We start from the raw sequence: 10,991 nt of genomic DNA on the forward strand, positions 1-10,991 counted from the left end.
TTTTAGGAGGAATAGACATCGGATATTGGGTCAGGTTAAGGGATGGTTATAAAGATACAGATATAAGAGCCTTGGATCTCTGTAGGTAAGACAGAACATCCAGGCTGGCCCTGTGGCCTAGTCACTAACGGAGCCAGATCTTACATGGGCAACTGTAGTTCGAATCCCAGTCCTGGCAGCAAACATGCCAGGCATGTATGCATCTGTGCCCAAAATAAGACAGGATGGAGAAATGGAGGAGAAAGTATTGCAGTGTGACTGTGCCCCAATGGGTGGCGCTTTCTTTCTTTGTCTGTCTGTCTGTCTGTCTCTCTTTGGTGAATGCACCTATTCTCTGGTAATTAAAAGAAAAAAGACAGAACCTCTGCTGGAAGTCTCTTTTCCTTAAAAGACCATCCATTGATGGGCTTCCCTGGCGGTCCCTCTGTCATGCCGTAGGAGCCACTGGTCTGCCGCGGAGCTCTGCCATAGTCTCTTTTCTAGCAGTGACGTGTGCACTCTCGTGGGTCTGTCCCTGAGGTCCTGTTCTTAAGAGTTGTTCTCCACTCAAACTCAGAGATACTGTTCTGGAACAAGGCTTCTAGCCTTCCCTGTTTGCTTTTCTATATTGGGCAGTTTGGGATAGAAAATATAGAATAAAATCGTTATGGTCCTTCTAATTTCTTTCTTTCTTTCTTTCTTTCTTTCTTTCTTTCTTTCTTTCTTTCTTTCTTTCTTTTTTTTTGGAGAGTTTTTTTCGCTATAGGGCACGTGCACTCACCAGACAGACAGAGAGAGACATAGAGACAGAAAGTGAGAAATCACCCCCCCCAGGGGGGATGGTCACACCACAATCCCTTCTCCTCCATTCTCCTCTCGGGATCTTGGGCACGCACGCATACGCGCCTGGTGTGAGTTTAAGCCACCGGGTCCGGGACGCGAACCACGGTCGACTACGAGGGAGTCCAGCGACATAGCCATTACGCTAACTGCTGGTTCCCTAATTTCTTTTAAACCGAGTTTAGAAGCCTTCCCCAAGTCCAGCCTTGGGCTCTATGAGTGCTGGACTTAATTAATTAAAGATACTTTCAAAGCAGGAAGCATTTTTATCCCTATACTTCTTTATGTACTAAACATTCATCAAATGGTAGAAGACTAGGAATTGGAGAAAATTAATAAAAAAGAAAAAAACTTAGGCCAGAGAAGAGTATCTAGAATCTGAGAATGGAGTTGTTAAACATTGGATTTCCTTCTACTTGCCTGGACTCTCTTCCCCTTCCCTCAGTAGGAAGGTAGCTGCTGTCTGTTAAACTCTGCTTCATATCCCCAGGACATCCTTGTGGAGTGAATGGATGAATATTTAGGATAAAGCAAGTTTCTCCTCCCTCCCCAACTAGAAGCAACTGTCCTAGAAGCAAATTTGTGGCAATGCTCTTAACAAGGGACTGGCCCAGGGACCTTTGCTAGCCTTTGTCTCCTGATTTCTGCCTCTCTTACCCTAAACAGAGGTATAGCACGAGGGGGGAAAGTGAGAGTTTGCCCTCTTAACCACTCTCACTAGCACTGGGTCCTCCAGTATACTTTCCTCCTGACCGATCTGCAGACTTGCTGCTTCTGTCAAGCACTGGGTCAGACACCATTTCTAGAGCCTTTTCTGGGGCCTTGGCTGGAAGTAAGCTGTACTGTATGATATTTTCCATGTTTCCCTTTAAAACAAGGACCAAAATAAGTTGTCATTCTCTTCCCACAGTGTCTACTTCAAGGTCTTACCTTAGTTTTGTTTTTCCTGCTAAAGGGTATGTGTACTCACTGGAGAGAGACAGAGAGAGGGGGGAAAATGAGAAAGCTCCCCCCAGAGGGGATGGCCATGCCACAGTTTCTTTTCCTCCATTCTCCTTTTGGGAATTTTGGCACACATGCACCTGTACCTAGAGTGATTTTGAAGTTGCTGGATCTGGGACTTGAACTGTATAGTTGACCCTGTGAGATGTAGCCACTGTAACCTCCACACCACTTGCTGGCCCCACTTAAACACAGATCTCAGTAAGCAATTGTTGAATTAAGGGCTGAATGAGCACTGAGCATAGTCTATTTGGGATATTTATGGTATCGTATACTTTGGCATGGACACTTATAGTTTAAACATGATACACCAGAGAACGAAATTGTTTTCTATTTTACGTTATACTCTCTCCTATTTTGCTAATTATGTAGCCTTGAGTCCTTCACCGTCTCAGGGGGAAATATTATTTAAAACACTTCTCAAGATATACTTTGAGTCTGGCTGTTAGGAAAGTAAGTGCTTCCATCCATGTGTTCCAGGGGCCTGCAAATGCAGCTGGGGCCTGGGAAGGGTTACAGCTTCCTCCAAGAGCCTAAAATACTGAAGTGCTATTGAAGACGGCCCCACCTGCGCCCCTGTGTGTAAATAGAAGCAGACCCTGATTTGGTGCTGGAATAACATGAAGTTGAAGGCAGACTGGGTGGCCTGGCTGTTGGAGCCAGGATTCCCGTTTCCATTAAGAGCTGGTTATGGACCATTTTGAGTTATTGACTCATTCAGCTCTGCAGAGGGGCCAGAGTAAAAAATATGCATCCAGTTTTGTGAGGCTGAGGATCTAGAGTGGAAATCAACTTGTGTCACTTTGAAACTTGTCACAGAAACAAGTGATTATAGAACAGTGTTGGAACCAGGAGAATAAAAAAGGCCATCGTGTAGTGAGGTGTAATCCGCAGATAGTCTTGTTCTTAAAATCAAGGTTTAAATGTGAAGAGCAGCATGTAGTGGCTCCTAAAATCCCAGTAGTTATCCTTTCCCACTTTATACCAAAGTAGTTCCTGCCCGTTACCTCTTCACAGCAAGGTGCCAGCCTGATCCTTCAGGCGTTGACGAAATCCTGTGTCACAGACATCGGCATAAATCATGTTTCATGCATTTCACCAATAGTTGGCATCTATTTAACTTGTTTTCTAGATAGAACTGTTTAATTAACTTAAAGGCTATTTATTGGAGAATAATATGCATGTAGAAAAATCATAAATGCATAGCTTGTTAGATTTTCACAAGTTTTATTTTTTGTTTTAAAGGGTATATTGAGAATCAACCCAAAGAAGTTTCATGAAGCCTTCATTCCTTCCCCGGTAAGTTCAATAACTTCATAATAAACTAATGTCACATTTAATATTTTAGACATGTGTGGAAACCAAAATCATATATTCTAACTAAAAAATCAGAGTAGTAAAGCAAAATTGAGGATGGGAAAGGATTTGTTTCAAATTGAAATAAACAAAATTTGCCTTTGGTTCACAACCCCTTCTGCCAGCCTTAAAATCAGAGCCAAGTGAAAGGGACGGCGTTTGTTACGAGGTTGTAGAGAGCAGCTGGACCCAGGCAGACTACCCACCAGTTCGTGTAATTGGACACCCTTGCTTTATAGCTTAAAAGGATTTATAGTTTTTTCCACCGATTTAAGTTAATCTTTCCTAAACAAATATGCTATCTACTTTCGATCTACCGCATGAGCTAATCTGCACATCTGTCCAAAAATAATGTGTAATGCTTTTTTATTTTTATTTTTTGGCCAGAGTTTCCCACTTCACTTTCATGCAGGTGATAGGACTTAGTACAAGACTCTGTACCATTGGGGCTTGCTAGCCTTTCTTAAGTTCATGACTCATTTTCAGAGTCTTGCTTTAGTTAAAGCCAGTTCACACTGACATCTTAGGTCTTAGGAGAAGGCTTGATTTTTGATTATGCAAAGCCACAGGAGCAGCCTTCTTAAATTCCTGACCTTGCTCTTCCTGGATGCCATTTATAGTAGAGCTCCAGAATCACCGCTGGTCACAGCAGAGGAAACCATGACGGTACAGCTCTGCTTACAGACAGGAAATGGAAGACGTATATTTCAGTTAACACACGAGGGCATTCAGAAAGCTCATGGAGTAGAATTCAAGTACAATTTTATTTTGACACACAAAAGCCTTGGAAATCCATGTGCTTTTTTCATAATATGCATTTCCGTGAACTTTTGGAAGACCTTGTATTAGGTTGTCCGGAAAGTTATAATGTATTTTTCTATGCAAAAATGTGTCATGACTTTCCCAATGACCCAGTATTATATTATGTTCAATGACAAGCTTGCTGAGAATATAAATTCAGTTATGTACTTCTTAGATATTATTGTTGTTGTTATTAGCTTCAATAGCCTTCAGACCTATTCTCAAGCTCAGTTTAGATCTTTTCTCCTGTCTTCCAGAAGCTGCAGATTCACTTCTGCATCTAAGTTCATTGGACTGGGTTAAACAGATATCACTGATACACTGCATTGTTCACTCTTAGTCCTGTTCTCTTCTCGTGAAAGATCGTGGTATACGTGCTGACCCTGGTACTTGGATAGTAGAAGTCAGGGTCAGCTTTGTGATGGTAGTTAGGCTATTAGAGCGATTCCAGTACATGGTGGGAATGCAGTGTGTGGGACTCTGATTCCAGAGTTTGCTCCCAAAGCGAAAATCTCATAAAGCTATTGTAAAATTTACCTATGAAAATCTCTTAGCAAAGATGCCATGTTGAAGACAGACTGTCTCTCAGTAAGTCCTGCGTAACCTGTGTTTTTTCCATGTTAGAACGATGGTTTCTTCAGTGGCGTATCAGTTGAAGGGGCTCGATTGCGTTAGGAGTCCTTATGTGTGAAAAACATGGATTTTTAAGAGTGAGAATCACATCAAATGTAGTAAGTCCTTGTTCTCCTGAGAGGCATCTTGGGAACAGAGCAGATTTCAGATTGCACATCCATGCACACTGATTGACTGGACTGATGGGGGGGACTACAACACTTGTGTATCCTGCCACTGGCTTTCCTCTTTCCTGAGGTCACAGTGTTGAAGTTCCCTAGATTAGGTTGGTTCCTAACAAGTGTGGAGCATTGGATGAAAGGAGGCTCACGTACCTTATGTTGGATAGTTGTAAGTCAAACTAACCAAGTGTTAAGTAAAATATATCTTCCATGACAAGAAAAGTTTATTCCTTGCCAAATATACCTCCTGGGGCTCTCAAAGTAAAACACAAAGTTAGAATAAAACCATCTGACTTTTGAACAAACCAAGATAAAATGATATAATTGAGATGCCTTGTTATCCTATGGGGGCGAGAGAAGAGGTGAATGCACCAGATGGCTGGATTTTTTTTTTTTAAAGCACAGTTTTATTTTGAATTATATTCATCTAAGAAGCCCTGTAACTTTTTTATGCATCTTATTGTGGGAGATACCTTTTATATAGCCGGGAGTTATTTCTGGTTGAAGGGAGCTCTTCTATTGACGGAGGATGCTCCGACCACTGTGAGCCACGTGGGTTATGCTCTGTCTTCCAGGCCCTGAGTGTGTAGGCAGTTATCCTCAGATGCCTTTAAATTTCACCTAGAGATTTCATTCTCTGTTTTTCTTTCTTTTTCTCCTCCTCCTCTTCTTTCCCCTCCCCTGCCCCCCCCCCTTTTCTGATGGGAAGAGCAACTCTTTTGGAGTCCAAATAAAGAATGGAACTTTTGACCTTAAAAAGTAGTTAGGAGGGATGACTCAAACTTTTAATCTTAAACAGTTCCTATTTTTAGTATCTTTTTTTTTTTAAATAAAAATAATTATTTAATTTTATTTATTATTATTTTAAATTTGCTATAGGATATGTGTGCTCATCAGAGAGAGACAGAGAAAGAGAGGGCAGGTGAGAAAGCAAGCCACCAGGTCCAGGACTCAAACTACGTTAGCCATGTAGGAGTCCAGTGGCTTACCCGCCACGCCATCTGCTGGCCCACAAGTTTAGTATCTTTAAAATAGGAGATCTGTCCATAGATAGAGGCTTCTGAACGAATCACGGGAGAGCAGAGTAGTGACATGGTGGTTGTGGATTTGTGCGTTGTCTGAGGCTTGGCGCAGCCCTGCCTTCCTTGCTTTCTTGGGGTGGGAAGAGGACAGTGCCATCATCCTGCCCTCTCAGGTCTCCGAACTGCAGGGTGGTTGTAGCTGCAGCAGTTAAGGCAGTCTGCTGTCAAAAAGACATTTAGCTGCATGTGTGTTGGCACGGGAGAAAGGGTTAGGATGACCTCCAGCCAGTTTTCCTTTCGTTCAGGGAAGGCTTGAGGGATCTTGTTTATACAGTGCAGAAGGCAGTGGTCGACGCTAGTGTGCCGTGCTCCACTCGTTCACTCTGTGTTTACTAGCTGTCTCCTCGCTTCTCTGAGAAGCTCGTCATGAGGTCAACTACAGTAATTCTTTGTGGCTAACACGGTAGCTGTTCCTCAGGGACTAGGTTGGGCTTGAGTTTGGTGGAGCGGGCAGGCCACAGCTGCTGACCCATGGCTAGATTGGAAATTGAACACAAAAACTGTTCTAAAAGATCTCTAAGGTTTTGTAACTGGAAACTATAAAAATATGCAGAGTGATTAAAATACATTTTTTTTTTTTGGTGATTTTGAAATGCTACTTGTAATGAACTTTTCTTAGTAATCACCTTCATACCATTGAGTGTTAAATCTTAACTATATCAAATGTCTCTATCAGAAACATTTGCGGAGTGACTTTCTAGGCACTTCTGCTATCACCTTCTATAAGAAAAATGATCATTACTTATCTCTCATCTTCTGAAAAGGAACACATAGTATAAACTTTTAGAAAAATGGTGTTTGTTCATGCTTGTTGATGAAACGTTTTGAAAAATCTTTCATTTTCTCATGGAACTTGGCTGCTGAAGCCTGCTCTTCCTTAGTCATATTTTCCAGTTAAGTGTCTTTGCAAAGTAAAATCAGACTTTGGCTGATCAGGCAGACTTGGGCACCTGTTTGAGTTGAGAAGTTGACACCTGGAGAAGTCACAGGGGCCACGCTGCTGATGTGGGTGGTACTGAGGGTGGGCTTGAGGATGACAGTGTCTGCACCTGTGTTCGTTGTCTGGTGTGCACCTTGCTCTGAAGCTGGTGAGCAGTAGAGTGAGAGGCACTTTGGCAATCTCAGGATACGTTTCTTTCCTTCTCCTGCTTGCCTTCTACTTATGTCTCCAGAGAATCAGCTGAGTATGTTCTCTTTGCTACTTTCTTGGGGAGCAATATGATTTTGCTGGTTTCTTTTTTGAAAACCCAAATGCTGAACAAGTTGCTATTCCTGCCCTCCAAGGTTTTTCTTGAGAACTTAGATATTGTTGCTCTTCTGTTCTCTTGCGTGCCTTGAGTTTTTATTAACCTTCCTTGATTCTTATTTTTAAAAATCCATCTAGTATAGAAAGATTAGCGTGTTTTATTTTATTGAAAATAATACAATAGCCTATGAACAACTTACTCTTTTCTCTTTCCAGTTTCGAAAGCATGTAATCTCAGTTTTTGTTTTATGAATTTTTGTTTGTTATTGGCCTACTTGCAGTAGACCCTTTGCTTAGTTGGTGATTTTTTTTTAAAAGACTTTTGCTAAGAAGCGCTTGCTGGAGACAGAGACAGAGACAGAGAGAGTAAGAGAATGGTGATTTTTACTGTTCTCCTGACTTGCTCTTATGCATTCATTACAGTTTTCATTAGTTACAAAGAGACTGAGTTCCCACTAGGTATGTTCCTATTAAGTCAGTGGGCAGATTGTGGAGTCTAAAATATCTAATCTAAACTGAGGGAGTCATTTTTGGTTCCAGGCCTTGGTACTAACTGTTGTTTCATTTCTCTCTCCAACCTAGGATGGTGATCGAGACATTTTTATCGATGGGGTTGTTGCTCGTAACAGAGCCTTAAATGGGGATCTGGTGGTTGTGAAACTTCTTCCTGAGGAGCAGTGGAAGGTAAGCTCAAGTTTCCTTTTATATTCGCAGGGCCTTTTGCATTCCATAGTGCACCAATGGGGCATCAGAAGTGAGGAGTCCCAGAGCCCTCAGGCCCATGGCAGAGCTGTTAAGCAGGCTACTGCATGCTTACACTTAGAAGCCTGGGCAGACATCTGATGGTTTGAGTTGGTTTTCTCGCTCCTTCTCCAGCCATCTAGCTTCTCTGTCAACATGCCTAGCACTGGTTTCTGGTATTCTTTTGGAGAGAGGAGGGACTTGCAGAACCCATTCAGACTTCTTGTATGTGCTTTTCCTGTAGTCTGTGCTGAGAGAACTGGCACGACAAAGCCGGGGTGGGGTGGGGGGTGGTCTTCACACTTTTCTGCTGTCTCTCCTAGAAAACTCAGGCAATACATGTGTCTAGTTCTGTTAGGTCCAGTTTGGTGATAGGGTATCCCTTGGCAGATAGAAATAGTCTGTATGCATTTTTATAGAAACAGGGATTAAGGGGGCCGGCAGGTGGCGTGGTGGTTAAAGGCGCTGGATTCCCACGTGGCCGATCATGGTTCGAGTCCTGGACTTGGCGGGTGCTCTCTTGCTTTCCCTTTCTCTCTTTCTCTGTATCTGTCTGGTCAAATTAATAAGAAAGAAAGAAAGAAATAAAGAAAGAAAGAGAGAGAGAGAGGGAGGGAGGGAGGGAGGGAGGGAGGAAGAAAGAAAGGAAAGAAAGAAAGAAAGAAAGAAAGAAAGAAAGAAAGAAAGAAAGAAAAGAAAAGAAAAGAAAGAAAGAGGGATTAAGTGGTAGAAGTAAAATTTTTTTAGAAGATTTTTGCTATATGGCATGTATGCTTGCTATAGAGAGAGACAGACAGAAAGTGAGAAATCATCCCCCCGCATTGGGGGGTGGTGGAGACGGCCATTCTGCAATCCCATCTTTTCTATTCTCCTCTCAGGATTTTGGGCATGCATGCACACACAACTTGGTGTGAGTTTTAAACCTCGATCTCGGACTCGAACCATGGTTGGCCGTGTGGGAGTGCAGTGATGTAACCACCATGTCATCTGCCGGTCCCACAAGAAAATGTTTAAAATATGAGAATAGTTTGGGTTTCAAGCCTCCATCTTTATCTGTCAATGAAAAGGAAGATGCGTTTTTTTTTTTTTGACTGTTTTAAATAGGATTAAATATCAGATACTAGAATGATTTGTGGTAACAATTTGAATTGGTGACTTGTATGCCAAGTCTGAATTTGTCTTCATGTTGTTTGGTTTATTTGGCTCATTCATCGGTGCTTGAGAATTTGGTGTCTTCTTAGTGAGAAGTGTTATAACGCAGACATTAATGGCACAGGCTTAACCCTAGGCTGTTTGAGTTTGAATCACATCTCTGCCATTTACCTGCATAACTTTGGGCAAGTTGTACAACTTATTTGCCTTAAATGCCTCATCTCTAAAATGGGAATACTCATACTTCTTCATAGGTTTGTCATGAGGATAAAATGAGAATACCTGTAGAAATCTTTGATGCCTAAAAAATCTTAGAGCAGCAGAAGCTCAGGCAATGTTATTCTTGAGCATAGGAAGCTGGATCCCACATGACCTACCAGGGTTCAAGACCCATCCCTGGTAGTTACGAAAACATGTTGAGCGTGTGCATGCCCAAGATTCTGATAGGATGGAGAACTGAAAGAAAAAGGATTGTAGTGTTACCAGGCCCATTTGGGTGGTTATATGCATGCTTGCATGCTTTCTCACTCTCTGTCTCTCTCTCTCTCTTGCATGTCAACATTCTCTCATGTGTACACATGAAAAGCAATGTTCTTATTATTAGCTTTTTTAGATAAGATCGGATGTGAACACAACACTTTATCTCGGAACTTTGTTGAAGCACAAATTAACTTTCCTTTTCTCTGACAGGGCTAGAGTAATTGAGTTACAGCTAGACGCCAGGTACTCATAGGTTGCAGGAGACTGAGTAATTAATGTTCAGGATAGACATAGTTCCTGTCCTCATGGAGCTTACAGTCTGGTGGGGATCACAGGTAGAGAGAGATAGATATAGCATACTTACACAGATTTAAGTATAATTTTAATTAGTGCTGTGAAGTATGGTTTGTTTGTTTGTTTGTTTATTTATTTATTTATTTATTTTGGAGAGAGATTTTTGTTATAGGGCACATGTACTTGCCAGAGAGACAGACAGAAAGTGAGAAATCACCTCCCAGGGGAATGGCCACACCACAATCCCATCTCCTCCATTTTCCTGTCAGGATTTTGGGCACGCACACACAGTGTACCTAGTGTGAGTTTCAAGCTGCTGGATCCAGGGCTCGAACCACAGTTGACTACATGGGAGTCCAGCAACATAACTATTATGCCATCTGCTAGTCCCAAGTATAGTTTTTTTTTTTTTTTATTCTTTCCCATGTCTCCTATTTTTTTTTTTTTTTTTTTTTTTTTTTTATGGGAGGGAACTTCCTTAGTCCTTATTGACCTCCTCCTATCACTAGTTGCTATCGATTTTGGATATAGTGCTTCCTGAATTCCTTGAAAGCACAATAAGGGTTGGCTCTAGGTCCTAGGAAGATAGGTTAACTTAGGTCATTCCCATTTTCTCAAAAGCACCATCTAGCCCAGCATTGACCAGGTCCAAGAGAACAAGAGGAGCACAGTAGGCCCTGATCAAACCGAAAGACGCATTCATAAAGGTCATTGGAGGGAGTGAAGGAGTGGAATTCTGATGGCTTCTTTTGACTTAAGGGGTGAGAAGAGTAGAACAGGAAGTAACACAAAAGTGGGTGATAAGCTAGGTGGGCCTGGCACTCAGCGGAGCAGGTGTGAGGTGTTGACTGGTTGAGGAGTGGGAATGGAGCTCATACAGCAGGGTGCCGGTCAGTCTCTGTGCACATGGTGACTTAAAAGAATAAGGCTGATTTGCTTGGCATCCTTCTTGCTCTTGGCCCCAGGCAGATTGTCAGAATAAACATACCTATGAATGAATGAATCTGTTGCATTTTTCCCTATGTTGCTCACTCCCTTTGTTGGTAAGACCAGCAAGCACAAGCTTTCCTGGTATTGTCAGAAGTGCTCTTGCTTTAGGCAAGAAGCCTTAGAAGACAGGGTGGGTTTTTGACCAATGCTTGGGGGTAGGATGAGAGCAAAGGTGCTTGTTGCAGAGGTGCAGATAGAGGTCTAGAAGGACAAGTTTATGATTTGGGCATTCCT

At 42.2% G+C, this 10,991-nt stretch overlaps 1 protein-coding gene across 3 annotated transcripts in view; it reads left to right on the forward strand.

The window, feature by feature from the left end:
- Window positions 1-10,991, forward strand: part of DIS3L2 (DIS3 like 3'-5' exoribonuclease 2) — a 456,478-nt gene that overhangs the window by 69,678 nt on the left and 375,809 nt on the right. For all 3 annotated transcript variants that reach the window (XM_006171133.3, XM_006171131.3, XM_027769346.1), the window contains 2 exons: window positions 3,067-3,120; window positions 7,683-7,784. In XM_006171133.3, the coding sequence (XP_006171195.1) occupies window positions 3,067-3,120; window positions 7,683-7,784 (156 nt within the window). The remainder of the gene's footprint in view (window positions 1-3,066; window positions 3,121-7,682; window positions 7,785-10,991) is intronic.

This window comes from Tupaia chinensis, unplaced genomic scaffold (assembly GCF_000334495.1).
Source record: "Tupaia chinensis unplaced genomic scaffold, TupChi_1.0 Scaffold149383_1, whole genome shotgun sequence".
NCBI lineage: Eukaryota > Metazoa > Chordata > Mammalia > Scandentia > Tupaiidae > Tupaia > Tupaia belangeri.